The sequence below is a fragment of the Tympanuchus pallidicinctus genome, unplaced genomic scaffold, assembly GCF_026119805.1.
Source record: "Tympanuchus pallidicinctus isolate F22 unplaced genomic scaffold, pur_lepc_1.0 scaffold12, whole genome shotgun sequence".
In the NCBI taxonomy this organism is placed as follows: Eukaryota; Metazoa; Chordata; class Aves; order Galliformes; family Phasianidae; genus Tympanuchus; species Tympanuchus pallidicinctus.
The window spans coordinates 8,752,931-8,769,222 of NW_026294637.1; the positions used below are offsets into that span (position 1 = coordinate 8,752,931).

General features: G+C 36.5%; 1 protein-coding gene across 12 annotated transcripts in view; it reads right to left on the bottom strand.

Moving 5' to 3' along the window:
• Positions 1–16,292, bottom strand: part of ADAMTSL3 (ADAMTS like 3) — a 187,977-nt gene that overhangs the window by 46,678 nt on the left and 125,007 nt on the right. For all 12 annotated transcript variants that reach the window (XR_008203655.1, XM_052671550.1, XM_052671546.1 and 9 more), the window contains 7 exons: positions 12,791–12,948; positions 11,709–11,820; positions 8,767–8,905; positions 7,137–7,187; positions 2,878–3,082; positions 1,853–2,000; positions 354–438 (listed from right to left, as the gene is read on the bottom strand). Coding sequence is in view for 11 of the 12 variants with exons in the window: in XM_052671550.1 (XP_052527510.1) it covers positions 354–438; positions 1,853–2,000; positions 2,878–3,082; positions 7,137–7,187; positions 8,767–8,905; positions 11,709–11,820; positions 12,791–12,948 (898 nt within the window). In the remaining variant the exon portion in view is untranslated. The remainder of the gene's footprint in view (positions 1–353; positions 439–1,852; positions 2,001–2,877; positions 3,083–7,136; positions 7,188–8,766; positions 8,906–11,708; positions 11,821–12,790; positions 12,949–16,292) is intronic.

Genomic DNA, 16,292 nt, shown 5'->3' on the forward strand with positions numbered 1-16,292 from the left:
AAACCATTAACATTCTACAGGTAGCAGCACACTGAGATAAAACTGAAAATTACTATATATCAAATGGAATGCTTCTATGTGCATTAATTAATCTTAATTTGTTTAAATTAATATCACTTTACGTCGCTTGAAGGATATACGGACACTGTTAGTAGAGTAGCTAAGCTCTATGTCATCCAAAACAGGAGCTCCAGAAGCAAAGCTGTCGAGAAGAAAATTAGGAACAGCTCATAATACAACTCATCTCCAAGGAGGGCCAAATGTCAAAGCAAACTGCAGAGCCAACAGTCATTCCAGATCATCTGCAAAACATGCTGGAAATATTTCTTCACTCTATAAGACAATGTACTTACGTTGGCTCTTCTGAGACTGCTCTGGTCTCCTCCATTTCGTGTGCCTGTTTAAACCATGGGGATTTTGCTTCCACAGGACTTTTTTCTAGTCAAGAAAAAATAAACAACACTAGGTTATTCCTCCAAAAAGTGAGATGACAAGTAGATGTTAGCATTATATACCTTAGCACTTCATACTGTACATTGCCTATTGATCTACTTATTCAATTTTTAGAATACGGTGGAAAATAAAACATCATTTATTAGGATATTTCCATCCTGATACCATTTTTTACTGAGAGGTTACCAATAATCCGATTTTAATTCCTATGTAGCCTTTGATTTCTTCTCCACATCTTCCCCAAGCACGGGCATTTCCTATTAGATTGTAGCTTATCTGTGTGATGTATCATCACCATAATGTAACTTTACAGCTGAACCAATCAGAAATTTACAAGCCCATCTAAAGCAAAAATAGGTTGTTCTCCACATAGACTGCCCTCATTAAAAGATTTCCATTAGATAAATTATTTTTGCTAATCAAATTAGCTAGCTTTCCCAAATACAGAATTCAATATAATAATTAGGAAAAAAAAAAAAATTCTAGCTTTTTTTTTTTTTTTTTTTTTAAATCTGCCTACGTATCCCAAACTTCTGTGATGCCTTTTCTTGGGGCAACATTAGACAGTTGAGGACCACCTCCAAACTAAAATCCCAGAAAGCTCTTTAATTTTCAGTGCTGGTTTCCACCTCATGGTTTAACCCTGAATTCTTCATGCTTGAAGAATAGCCTAGAGCCTGACAACATCCCAAAGAGAAACATTAAGCTGTCTGCAGATAATTTGCACTCTTTGAGTAAATCTTTACAGTGAGTGTCTGAAACATAGTCTTAAAGCTGAAATAAAAGCTGAAAGGAACAAAAGTAGCACCAACCAAAATTTTCTGGGCACAGAGGGACAGAAATGAGTAAAGGACAAAATATATTACTTCCTCCCAGTCTTCCCATCTTTGTTTTTCCTTTCACCTTCACATCTACTTTTCTAGATCATATCAACTCTTTCAGAGAATATTTGTCAATTCACATAATTGTGACAAACATGGTAAATATACAAAAAATATTTATAACTTAATGAACTGAAGAGGCCCACACAGAAGACTGATAATTTTAATGAGATGCAAAAGAGCAACATCCCAGCTGATACATGCAAGCATCATTCGTATTTCAAGTTGTTACTGAACAACTCTTCCTTACCATCTTGAACTCATTAACTCTGGTTTTCCCAGTCTGACCAAGTTGTATAGGTACAGTTACATGTTCACCTTACGACTGCCTGGCCACATTATCAGCAAAAATCAGCAGGACACTTCTAGCACCAATAATTAAAATATCTGTTTCTGCCAAGACTAAAATAAGCCCCAGTAAATTCCAGCTTCTGGCATTTCTGAGAGGTTACTAGGGGCTTTTAATTCTCTTAACAAAAAAGTAAAAGAATAACAGACTCCAATGAAGTTCCATTTACCTCTTGGCTTGTAACAAGGTATTGGCACGATGCACTCTTCTTTTATGTGTAGTTTAAGTTGTGGATTACAGCCACCAACATGCTGCCCACGGTGGTCAATGCACAGCACTACACGGTAACGTAAACCTCGTCCACATGTCACTGTGCACTGCAGGAGATAAAGCAACCATCTCACTCTCTCTTTTATTTTATTTATAAATACTGATGAAAAGCAAATTTGAAATACTGATTATATGTTTACTTAAGTCTTTCCAGAATTAATCAGATATCAGATATATGACTATGACCTTGCATTTTTGGGTGAATAAAGAGAAGACTGATGTTTGAAGAAATGCTTATTTTTGGAAAGAAAGTGGCTTATTGGGGCTCTCTAAAGCTTATCTGATTGGCAACCATCTAAAGCAGAGGCGTTTGTGTACTGAGAATATGCTCTCTCAGAGTGGTCATTTTCAGTTTAAGCTGGGTCAGACGTGCTGTGAGAACTGTTTCTTCACTACAAGTCAGTGATGTCATTTGGATGAACTAAGTAGTTACAGAAGTGTTGAGCTATCTGACTATCAGATAACTACAGCCAAGATGAGTTGGCTCTATGTTCCTGTTACTATAATGAAAGGTAAGAATGCTGGAAAATCACCCTTGCAATACATCAGCCACTAGACAGCCACGCCTTTAGCTTTTACATGGAGTGAAAGATTACATTTATCAAGAACCGAGAAACAAACAACCTGATTGCAAAGGAGTCTGACCTCTTACTCTAATTTCTCCTCTTTGTAAAGCAGGAAATAAAGAAGCATAAGTAATTCAACATGTATTTTTATCTACAAAGACACCTTAACTTTTTTTTAAATTATTATTATCAGGCCAGGTTAATTAGAACAAACTTATCCCATGAAACGCAATGAATTTTGCCTGTAATTTTTCCTGTAAATCTGTACTCATACATGATAACACAAGATTAGATGCTTTTTCTTTTTCTCTTTTTTTCTTTAAGAAAAGGATAATAGTCTAAAACACTTTCAACTTACCTGAGACCATTCCATTGCCACCCACTTAGGACAATCAAACAGATTGCAGGTTTGAATGACTTTGGGTTTAGGGGCATACATGCATTTCCATTCTTCCACTTGCAGAATTTCTCCATGTATGGTTTCCTCTACACACACAAAACTTCTCCTCTGAATGCCACCTCCACAGGAAACTGAACATGCAGTCCAAGGGTTATGTTCCCACCTGGAAAAAAAGACTAGTAGATTAAAAACAAGGCTATTTTTTATTCTACTAACCTCTATTAAAAGTGCAGAAAAACTGAATCTAATCTCAATGTAATTATATTACATTATTTTTTGTTTCTTAATTCTTACCACACATTTAATACAAACATTGAATTATAGAGTTGCATTACATTATTCCAGGCTTAAATTCATGCGTAAAATGAAAACACAAATAGGACAAATTTAAGTAAGCTTCACATAATTGAAAATCTAATTATCATATTTAAGTTCCTAAATATACTGAGTTTGATTACTGGAATCGTTTTCATTCATTCTTCTGCATCACCTAAATACAATATTTTTCACGGTTTATTTTTCTTACATTTGTCAGAGAACATGAAGCATATGTACTTGAGATTATATGAAGTACAGATACAGAACAGACTGGTGACTGAGGATGTTGTTACCCACAGCTGCTCACTACTGCCCACACTGGTGCAGACTGCTCCTAAAAATTTGTTCAGGAAAGCATTTTGGGGGAACTCCAATACTTGTTTTGGGAAAAATCAGCTATTTCAGCACAAAATGTCCTCATCCTTAAGGACCTTGAACATATTATGTTGTGATGGATACCATTTGGCTGCTTACTACTGCAGTTCTGCAAGAGTTTTCCTGCCTACATTTAAAATGCCATTGAATGAGTTTGCATTCAGTCTTTTCAACTTGCTACAAGCAATAGGCAGCTACTTAACCATTGCAGCCACTCCAAGTAACCTACCTGATTTCTTCTGAAGCAGGGAGATACAGAGATTAAGGAAAACTCAAAAAGCCCTGCCAACTAGCAGAGCTATGGTTTAGCAGCTTCCAGCAGAGGAATGACATACAAACTGGTGGGAAAGAATGTCTTTAAAATGAAAATTTACCCATGGTCTTAGATGTAAAGATGGAAACTGCTGATGGAAACTACCATCTGAAGTGAGAACTACATGGAGTTGTTTAGGTTACAAGCTTTGTTTCATTTATTTTTCAGTCTTAGCATAAATGTATATTTAATTATTTTGCAACAAAAACAAATCTCAGTGCCCCATTCTTGCCACGCTTACAGATTACAAGCCTCTGTCATAGCATTTATCTATAGCATACACTCAGCCCTATGTATTTTTCTCACTCTTTACCTCCTGTTTTCGTCCCACCATCCACTCAAATTAAAGCCAAACTCTGGAAAATGGTTGAGTTTTGGACCAAATCTTACAATTCATCAATGTCTTGCTAAAAATTATTCATCTGACTTCTGCAGGGATTCACAGAGGATTATGTATAAAAAGCACATCCATTATGAATAATGGACACAGTAACTACAATACCCCACCAAAATCAGTTGATCAGGAGTAACACAGCCATCTCAAAGAGGAAGTCATAGTCTTGGAGCAGATGGAACAAAGTACTACAATCCTAGTTAAATTTAAATAAACATTACACATTTTCTGTGATACAACAGGTAAATCAATGATACTTTCTGTTTTAAGCATTCCTATGAAAACATTAATCATGTCTAAGGTCAATAGGAAAATGAGCATAATACAGAGAGCAAGCCACGTAACGTTAACCAGACTATACACTCAGAAGCATTCAGAATAAGGTTGTATGCATAGATATCATATCACTATCGTAAAATACACTTTTCTTTAAATGAATGTCCAGTGTTAAATCATTTTCTTTAAAAAAACAAAAAACAAAAAAGGAAAAGACAGGAAAAAAAAGGGAAAAGAAAAGAAAAAGCCAGGAACTAAAGAGCAATTAACTGTTCGATGAATTAGCAGCTCATGGATTTATATATATAAGGCTCACTGTGCTATGTGTAATACTAGCCTCATAAGTGTTTATAGCATAAAGTTTTATAGTTGTTTTTCTTTATCTCATCAGTTTCAAACACACTCCAGATCCCATACTCCCAAAAGCATTTTCAAGATGGAGTGAGGTCCATGGCTACTGGGGAAAAGGGGGTCTAGGACAGGCAGTCAAGGAGATACTTTCCAGAACCCACAGCTGTCAAGGGATTCTCAACAGTCCAACAAGTCTGAAATAAATGGAGGCATTCCAAAAGCTTTAAAAGAAAATTTTCATCCTGGGAAATTTTTCTATTTATTTCAAAAGAATTCTCCATCTGTAAAAATATTTCAGTGGGGCATTTACAACTCTAGCCACAGGAGAACTCTTTCAAGATCTTGTGGTGTGCACCATGATTTTCCCACAACTTCCTTGTGTGAACGGGCAAGTAGTGGTAAATGCCACAGGACTGCAGATGGCCCTTGAGTTATGTAGGAGGGTGATGTATGATTGCTGGTGGAGGTGAGGTAGTCTGTACAGCTTTACTCAAGCATATCTACAACACTTGTTTTCTGCCTGCTTTGCAAGGACAGTTTTGGGTTAGTGTGTGAACAGGTAAGAAAAAAGAAAGCAGAAAAAATAGGCAGAAAAAGCCCTGCAGAACTGACACAAGGCAATTGCTTTACAGGCAACAACACAGAGAAGGAACACCTCACTACATTGAAGCAAGACTTACATCCACACTGGACCAGATTCACCTCATTGATGCAAGTATTTCAGAAATTTCAGGAAGAAGTGGTGCCTTTAAACCTCTGATGTGTTTACTCATGCATCTTCCCTGTGGAAGGAGCACAGTGAATAAGTCTGTCCAATTTCTCCTCTTTCCATCCTAATGGAATGAACTCTGAGCCCAGCTTGGCCACTTGCTGCCATCTTACAGTTCTTACTCCTGAGCACTGCACAGAAACACCATGACTTCTTCTGATGGTACACATAGAGGTGTTGAAATGAGGTGGGTCTTTGTAGTTCTCGATATTTGAAATAAGAGAACCTGCCCACAGCTTTATCACAGACATAATCCATCTCACCAGAGTGTCATGCAAATATGCTGAGCACAGTACAGCACAGAAAGGGGATTAAATTTCTCTTTCAGCTTGTCTCCAGCTGAGTGGTTCAGAAGATGAAATACTCGTGAAAATAAATTGTGCTGACTTTCCGAGGAGATCTGAACAAAAAGGAACTGACAGAAGAATTGGCAGAAGAAATGGAAGGAGAGAGAGACAGAACAATTACAGAACTTCACGGGATAAAGATGTAACTGAAAAGATCCCGACCAGTGTATGAAAGCCAGAATACATCACAGGAGAGCTGATCCACAGCAAGCGTAAATTGTTACGGAAATAAACTTTGCCCATTTATACCAGCTGTAATCAGTAGCTCCACTGAGCCATGCAAATCTATGATTTCATTCTCATTACTTCACATCTTTAGTCATTTAGAAAAATATACATTATTCATTTCGCTGTATTCTAAAGCAGTGCTTCAGTTAGGATAAATACACATCTAAGTCCACTGACTATAATTCTTTACATTAACACTAAGTCTGGCTCAATGCTTTTTAGTACAAACATCTTTATAAAACATTTAAACATTTCAGATATACCTTACAGTTTTGTGACTGATGGGAGATATAAAAAAAAAAAGAAGAAAAAAACGAACAAATAAAAGGCATTTATCTGTACTCTTGCTCTAATTTTAGTCAGTAGACATTTAGACAACAGAGTGTCTTTAAACTGTCATGTCAACCTTGATGTCATTAGAGTGTAAGTCTAAATAGTAAATAAGTGAAGGGGAACCGAAGAGTCCTGTAACACAGGAAGACCAGTTGTATTTGTGGATATATTCACTGCATTCATCTTCAGACTAAAAATCTTTCAGTAAAAGAATCCATACAGAATTTTAAAGGAGATGCCCTTCTTGGCAGCACAGCAAGAGAAGGATTAGGGGAACAACTCTTTGCTGAAGTCTTTCAAGTTGATATTTTCAAGAGCATACTAACCTCTTACTGCTAGGTTAATTACCCAAAGTGCAAGATTCAAAATCAAAATACAGGATTTTGTTATGAACTTGCTACTTACAGCAAAAAGCATCATAAGACAACATTCAATGATGTAAGTACTCAAATAATGAACTTACAGTCAAAACTGGGATTACACTGAAACATACGCTGTTCTGATTGTACATACCGAGGAAGTGGCTGGAAGTGATCATATGGCATGATTTCTTTAAATCCATCACTGTCAACAAAATAAATATTGCAGCATTATTTCTTATATCCAAGGCTCAATAGCAACTACATACATACTTACACACAATCATGTTTCAAGTAATTAATTCCCAGTGTGAAACGAGGGAATCTTACATTCACAGCATGTTACCTACCTCTGTAGCCAACAATGACTCATACAATCTTAAACTTTCTGGAGAGAGAGACACATCTATTCACCATACAGTTTCTCCACGTAATTCCACAAAAAAAAAAAAAAAAGAAAAAGAACGAAAGAAGGAATGCTTGAGCAGAGAACTGTGCTACTTTACTAACAAGAAATACATATTTATATTGTAATGAAGACCTCTGAGGAACATGTGTGGCAGTGAAATAAATGCAGCTCAGAATTAATTCTAGATAGGTTTGAATGGTTCTTAGGATCCTTCTACAGCAGTTTGCTTGAATTGCCAGCATAAAGCCTTACTTCCAATACTAAGAAATATGGCATTCTATCTAGTAGTAGTCCTCTTTTTCTGTCTGTATACAGTAAGTTTGAAAGGAAAAAGAATTAAACCCTTTCTTATTTTCCCAATCCAACTTTGCAATATTTGGCACCTGTTGCCATTAAGCTTTACTGAAGTCTTACCACTCCATAGAGTGATCAGCTATCCAGGAAAAAGTCTTGAAATCCTGCACATCTATAACTGTTAGAGGTCACTATCAACGATTATGTTCAGCAGGAATGAAAGGAAATGGACAGTTTAGCTATAGGAAATGAAATCCATTGAGTGTGTTTCCTTTTATTCTTCCATATAACTCTAGTTCATCCAGCTGGCATATTACTGTGAGGTTCTGGGACTTGATACTGAGATGTTATTTTAAGATTCTTTTAGCATAGCCAGGAAACCTCATCAGACAATCCAAAAGTTAGTTTGAAATACTGTAGTGCAATTCAATACAAGTTATGTATACCGCCTTTATAATTTGGCAATAATATTCTGCTCTGTTTGTACCACGATTAATAATTTTTTTCTATTCTTAATGTAAAAGTAATACTAACAACAACAACAAAAAAATACATGCACACACACACACACACAAAAGAACAAAGTCCCAAACTTCAATTATTGTCAACTCTGCAGTACAAAAAAAAAAAAAAAAAGAGACTTTTTGGTAGATAAATGAATAAACCGGGATAAACTATAAGCAAAACTTGATTTCATTACAAACTGCCTGTTTGTAATGAAAAGTTCTGAATGGCAGGATTGATAAAATCAAAAAACTGGTATACAATCTTTCCTCATAAATCATCATAAACACCTCACACCAGTGCCATAACACTTAATAAAATAAAGAAGATAAAATTAGCCTTTGAAGAAAGGGCTAACAGGAACTCGTAATATTGGTATAATGCAAAACCACGTAGTGCACAACACTTCAGAAATACTACAAACCCACTGACAATGGTGCCTGATGCCAGCCTTCAATGCATGCAGTAATCAACCAAGACTGAGTAAAGATTAAAAAAACCCAAATTAATTAAATATGACAACTTGTTCCTTAGTAAATGACAACAGCATGTACTTTAAGTTATTTCTCATACATACCTTGAAGGACAAGGATCCATGTTGCATTCTTTTAGCTTGGGCTTTGGTTTCTTATTTTCTGGGTGGTAATGACAATAATGATCAGGAACAACCCGCTTCAGACGAATATCCACACATTCAGCAGAATTAAGCTGATAACCTAATGCAGAAGCAAAGTTAAATTGTAATAATGGAGATAAATTAAAGAAGATTTTTCTTTCTCCCTTTACCACTCTCCCCTCCAAATCGCTCCAAACACTGTGGTTCCATAGAGTTAATTTCCAGTATTATTTTTCCTTGGTTTGCTTTTAAAAAAGGAAACGTTGCACAGGAGCATTCAGGGCTAGATTTTCATTGAAGGTAATTCAGTGCAACAGTTATGTTAACTTATCCTAATTCTACATGAGACTCTTACACATTACTCTAATAATACTCTAAGGATACAAGTAAAAGCATACATAAATGTGTCACATGTGACATAATGGAACAGCTCACCTGTCACAAGCCAACCCTACAAAGTCATATGGTTCTATTACACATTCCATGATTTATAACAGCCCTCCCCCAAGGAAGAGTTAAAGTGTATGTTAGTGAGAGCTTTATTACATGGTCATGCATGCTGAAAAAAAAAAAAAAAGAAAACGAAAAAGAAAAAACAACAACCTTAAATCAGAAAGCCAGAGAAATTGAAGATGAGATTCAAAAACTATGCTCAGTTAAACTGAAGAAAACCAAGAAATAGTTTCAAGAACATTCCTAGTTGAAGAGCCAACAACAGAAAACTTGAAGTAACTACTCGGTGAAAAAAAAATAAATACGTGGAAAGACTGGTTAACAGAAGGAATCTGAGTTTCATAAACCATTGGGTTTCTTTTTTGGCTAAGAAGAAAAAGGCTCATTCAGAGAAACTGACTTGGACTTAACGTGAGGAGAGAAGGAGGATGTTCTGGTATGTGCAAAGAAAAAAAAGTTTGAAACCACAAGAATGAAAATCCAAATGGAGTCAATAAACTAACAGCTCAAGAGCCAGTGTCTACTGAAATTGCTATAGTATCATATATCAATGGCTTCGTTTCTGTGTCTCTTGGCTGATTCAAAGTGTCATCATGCATGAGGGTGATAACCATAAAGAAGAACTAAGCAGTTCCAGTGCTCAAAGCATGTTCCTGTTCTCATAAGCACTGAAAGGACCCAGAAGATATGCCACTTGCAAACAAAATAAATGAAATTTTTAAATTTTCTTGTTCATTCGAGCTTGCCTGTGCTTTCTGATATGTCCCTGCAACATACTCTCCCCACACATGAAGATTACAGAATTAAACATATTTTAATTCAAGTGAGGAATGGCGGCATGCTGATTCCAGATTACAGGTTTAAGTCAGGCAGCTGCAATACAACTCCCCTGCATGCCTCAGTAATATGCCATCCCTAAGACTCCTAGTTCTGTGGGTAGTATTAGCTCAGTTTTGTGCTTCTTCACTCACCAGCCTCTCTTCTCTCAAGACTGCTGTCAACAATGTCAATCTCTGCTGACAAAGATACCAGATTCAGATTATGGATATGCAGCTACAAATGCAGCTACTGAAAATACTGACTAATTTCAAAGAGAGAACGGCATGGAGCTGCATCAGGGGAGGGGCGGGTCGGTGTGAGGATCAGGTCTCCACGCTGCTGGAGGTCAGGAAGCATTTGGACAATGCTGTAAGTCACAGTGGTGTCCAACCTTTTCGCTTTCCGGGGCTGCACTGAGAAAAGCAAATTGTTTTGGCCAGGCCAGGCTGCACGGAGGAGCTGCTGCCATGATGGCATGGGGCAGATGGCAGGGATTATCACCAACTTCCGCAGTCTGCGTGCAGCCTGCAGGGCCACAGGTGTCTGTAGCATAGGGTTTGAGTTTTGAGCAGCTCTCCGTGAAGCCAGGCTCCGTGAAGCTAGGCTCTGCAGCCCTCATGGGTCCTTTCCAACTCAAGATAGTCTACAATTCTTTGCTCAGAGAACAGCTATTGCTGCTAACAATTCACAAAACCAGGTATCTTAAAAGATGCAGAAGTTTCCTATGGGGCTGCATTTCATGTTCTAAACATGGTGCAAGTATCAAAATGGATGGTCTGGCAAAAGTTCCCCAGAGTCTCTGCTTTAAACATCCTTAACACTTTTAACTCATGTCCCAAGTAACTATTTAGACTATATCTGCATTGGGTAAGGAAATCACAAAATCACTATGCCAGTATTGCTGCAGGATCTCCTAGTTTGTTCTTCAGGTGATCTGGGTAATGTTGACTCAAGGGAAATAAGTGTCTATGATGTCAGCAATTCCCCCCATGACAAGGCAATGCTCTTTGAAGAACCAGATTTGACAAATAGTGGGCTTACTTGGCTGAGCAGTAAAGCTGCAGTTCATCCATTGTATAAATAGTAGTAATTAAAACAGGAGTAGAAACTACAGTGCAGTATCTTCTAACTACTATCAAGACCACATTTCCAGAGCCACGGGTGTTGATAGTAATTGGTTCTTAAATTCTGTTCATTCTGCTTTCTTCGTAGTTAGTTTCGAAATAAAGTGTTCTAATACTGCCCCTCATGTCCACCACTGCTGTCAGAAATACCTCCTTCTCTTAATCTTCTGATTATTTTTTCATTGTATTTATTTGTTTACTTTCCTAAAATATCATTTAGGAATTGTTATTTTCCACTCTAAATGACATGTCTTTATATCTGAAGATTTGACAATCAATCCAATTATGAGAACATGACTTCCATTAATACAAGATAAAAAGTTATATTAACTGAGGAAAAGAACAACTTCCTTTCTACTCTGTCATCAATGTTTTTGAAGAAGAAGAACCACCACCAAAGTGCAAAGAAACACAAACATTTAATCAAGAAACATGTAGATGAAAGCTGTAAATCAGCAACTTTCAATCTTCACAAGTAAACACACCTTAAAAACCGCCATTACTTACCTCCTCCACATGTCGCTGTGCAGGGGAAGAACTCCGTTTGTCTCCACTGATGACTGATAGGTTGATAGAAAAAGAATTGAACCACACTGTCTTTCGATCCAGAGTACCTGGTCTAGAGAAAGTTCCATTAAAAGACATGTGTATAATGTACTCAATTGTTTATGACATTTCAAAACAGAATTCATAGGTAGAAACTGTGCAGACAGTATTATGACAACAGGCATAAAACTTCAAGAATATCCAATAAATCTAAATGTCCAGTAGTCAAGAATTTGTACGTCACTTTGTTTATCAAATTATTTAAGGTAATAATATCACTATTTTATTATCAATACTTCATTGACAAAGTTCCCAGTTGCATTTTTTTGTTTTACCTTATCAGCAAAACATTAAGTATTCTGTATAGGGAGAACTAGAACTGACCTATTCATAATGGTTCATGTTTTGGCAGGTCTAAAAGCACATGTGATATTGGAGATGCAAAATAATAAACAATACTGAAAGTCTGTTTCTACAACAAGAAAAATAAAGGCAAGTGAGGTGATAGTAATCATCTTCCATTTCCCATGGAAAACTGGGACGACTGCCTTCCTTTGTCAGTTAAATATTGGTAAATTTCTACACAGCTAAAAATGCACATACTGGAGACAGTACACTGATACGTGGTCTGTGTATAACAGAAACTAAAAGGATTAGAAACAGTCAGTAACTGGACTATCAGTTGTCTGAGTCATTTTAGGGTGCTACAGGAAGCAACGTTGAGATTCAGCAGGTGGCAGTCTTCAACTGGATTAACATCAGTACAGTGCACAGCAATATTTCAGTAATATCTAAAACAAAAGTCCAGGACATTTTTACCATTAAATATCCTGTTGTGCTTTCTACTACAGCAGTGACATTGACCTCAATAACATTTTAACTTGTCAGGATGTGATTAGTATAAATTACCTCTGGGTTTTAATTAAGATTCCTTATTTACTATCTAAACGATTTCTTGTATTGCTACAACCCAATTGACAGCTCCTTACTCTGCTGCATATACTTGCAATATCTTTGTAGATTTGTACACACAGACATCCCACCTTGATAATGAAATCTGCACCAAGAGGTCCTAGGATCTTTATGATTTCCCTGTCTGTAGTCTTCTGAAATTCAACAGTTGTATTTTCTATGACAAATGTTCCAGGTTCATCAAAGCTGTGTTCTCCCTTGTCTCCTTGTAGTGTCTTTGACTCTATAACTAGGGAGGAAACACGCAATTTGTAAATTTAGACAGGCTATTTTTTCTTTTCAGGGAAGTCAGAAAGTAACACTTGCAACTCTACATTGCAAGTATTAGCAGAATATATGCATTAAAGAATATACCAAGTAACTGTGAGAATGTTAGCCACTTCAGATTATAGGTCGATGCATGATTGTGTGACATGTCAGTACAGGATCACACTATTCTTCCATACCAAAAGCTCTTTGGAGACATTTTTTCCTAGAAAAGCACTCTATACATCTATAAATCAATACATTCAGCAGGACAAGTTGAAACTCACAAAATTAATAGAATCAATACATTTCAAAAACTAATTTATACTTGAAACAACTAGAGCCCAGCAGTTTCAGTAATCAGTGTCCAGAGAGGTCTGAATGGCATCAAGCTCACTACTCACCTCAAAAGCTGTGTAACTCTGCTCACTGCAGAGGTCATTCACTTAACTCCAAGTATTTCCCATATTAGCAAAAAGCAAGGCCAGGAGGTCAGTAGCTGCAGTGCTGCCTGAGAGATGTCCCTTTCTCAAAACAGGTGGTGATGAAAACCCTTTCTGTGCTGTACTGCATTCCTTGGAAACAGATTAAACTAACAGACCACAGCTTCCAGAAGACAGACGAAGCATTTTAGGACTGAGTCATTTCCAGCAAATCGACTGAACTATAAGCAGACAAAGCTAAAAGAAGATATACTTAAGGAAATTAGAATTTCTGGGATCTGCATAACACAGTGAATGCATACAGCAAGTCACCTGAAATACAATGGTTGGGTTACAATCTATCAGGGTAGTTTACGAGAAAGGCACGGACGGCATATTACTGTCAGTATGAAAACTGCTTTTAAAACTAATTTTCAGTGAAACTGCTGCATTAACAACTTCTGATCATTTGAATTTATGGATACAAAGGCTGTTCTGTTTATAGCTCATCTGACATGTGGGTCAGGGAGCAGCACAGCCACTCTGCTGATACCCTGCTGTGTTTTAGCCAGGCGAGATGAATGCCAGTGTGAGAATCATACTTGAAGACTCCACCTTCATCAGAGCTACTAACCATAGCTCAGCTTTATGTCCTCTGCATCGATGAATTTTCCAGTTAGCCACTTAATTCTATACTTTCCGTATGTTACACAAACAAGAGCTGACTATACTAATATAAGCCTGTCATGGATGAAGCTGTATCCAAACTGATTAACTTCATACCAATAAATAACATCCAGACAAGACAAATAAAAGCAGAAATGTTGCTCTGAAGCATCTTTATAATTGTTTCAAATGTTGTAAGCTTATACTGTGTGAACACGGCTACAACGACCCAATACTGTTTACATCATGTAATGTGTGTAGACAGATCTTCAGAGACAGCCTAAGATAAACTGGTTTTCCTTTTGACTGACTCTTCTGAACTGATTTTGAATTAAGAACATCCCTTGTTTCTTACTCAGACTATAATGGAGAATTCCCCCTTCAACTGTTCATTTTTTGAAAGAATTACAGTTGTTATTTTGCAATGCAGAATATGATTTTTTCAAGAAATGCATACAATACAATGCACTAATAAGCTATATATACTCCTCCTTGTCCCTATTCAGATTGATTTATGAAAATTAAACATCCTTAAAATTAGGAAGGACTCTTTTCATTTGGTCAATAAAACACATGGACTCTTAAAAATGGGAGAAAAAAACAGCCAGTCAGAGAAAAGAACAATCTGGCAAGCAGTAGGTTATCTTTAATAAGCCACTTAAATTAAAAACATATATATTTCTAAAATAATTACAAATTGATTTCATAATAATAGTAATAATAAAGTGAATCAGACTCAGAAACTTTATCTATAGTATCAGATATTGAGTAGAAAATCTAAAAATCAAGGACTAGCAGAGCCCATGACACAATTGTACAACATACTGAGAAGAGAAAGCTTTCCTGAAGACATAAGGAAAGATCTGTAAAACAAAATAAATAATAAAAAAGCATAGAAAAATTATGTGAAAAATCAGAATGAGGCAAAACTGACCAAATTCATTATTTTCACTGAAAGCAAAGGAACCTGGGAAAACAGGCCCAACACTTTGCCTAGACAGGAGTATTCCCAAGAGCATTTGTGTAAATGGTATAAATAGTTCACTAATTTCCTTAGAAACGGGCAAACACACTGAACATCATTTAAAGCTGATGTGAGATAATGGAATTTACCCTTTTGGAGACTTGATGGACACCTACATAAATACATTAAGTCTTGCTTTGAAGTGATTTTAAATGTCATGTGTACTTCTTGAATTAGCAGATGTCTTATATGATAAAATCCAGCACCAACATTATCTCTGATTTTTTTGTATTAGGTTCCACTACTCACAGATACAGCAAAGATCCCATGCATGGCTGGAAGTTTAAAAAAGGACATATTTCTACAAAATGACTTTACCTTGGTCATAGGGTAGGAATATGGAGATGAATCAATTTTGTCAGAGAAAAAATAAATCTCTGGGAATCAAAGCACACCCTTGTCCAACACATCTCCACTAGGATCAAAGATTCAGATGCACAGAGTCACAAGGACAGGGAATTCTCAAGTAGTCACCCATGCCTGACAAGATAATCACTGGTGCTGAAGACATACAGCTGTCTCACTTTGTGTTACTTCTTTTGTCAGAACAAAAAATAAAAAACTGTTTTCCCAAGGAAATGCCTGCAGCTGGAGGAGCCACTGCAAAAGCATCCATAATGGCATATAGATACATAGAAGAATTCCAGGGAAATGGCTCTTGCTTCCAGTGCAAGGAGGAGCATATAATGTTCCTGCTCCAAAATTTTCTTTATTGTGCAAATTACTTGCATAAAATGCATGACAGAGGACCCAAATAAACCAATGCATTCTTTGGCAAACACAAGCAACACTGTCCTCCTAGCAATTCTTTGAAGACAAAGTAATTCAAAGATTTATGGCTAAATATTGTCAAGTAATACAAATCTCTGAAAATTGACAAAAAGAGGAAAAGAGCTTCAATATTTATTAAAGTGAAATGTAACCTGCCTAAGTTCATGAACTTGGTTATCTAGCATTGGCCACTTGTAAAAATATTAGCTTCTGGTTTTCCTGTTTCTTCTGATGGAGGATTAGTTTCAGAGAACTTCCAGTTTTTCTTTTGATTATAATGCTCCTAAAATAACCAGTCAAAAAGCCATACTGTAGTCCAAATCAAGAAAACAATACAGTGAAACAAACGTTTTCTTCATAACCAATTTTTTATATATTATTTGGTTATTTTCAACCAAGCCATTTACTAAACCCCAAACAGAAGTAACACCTTTGCTATCTGAT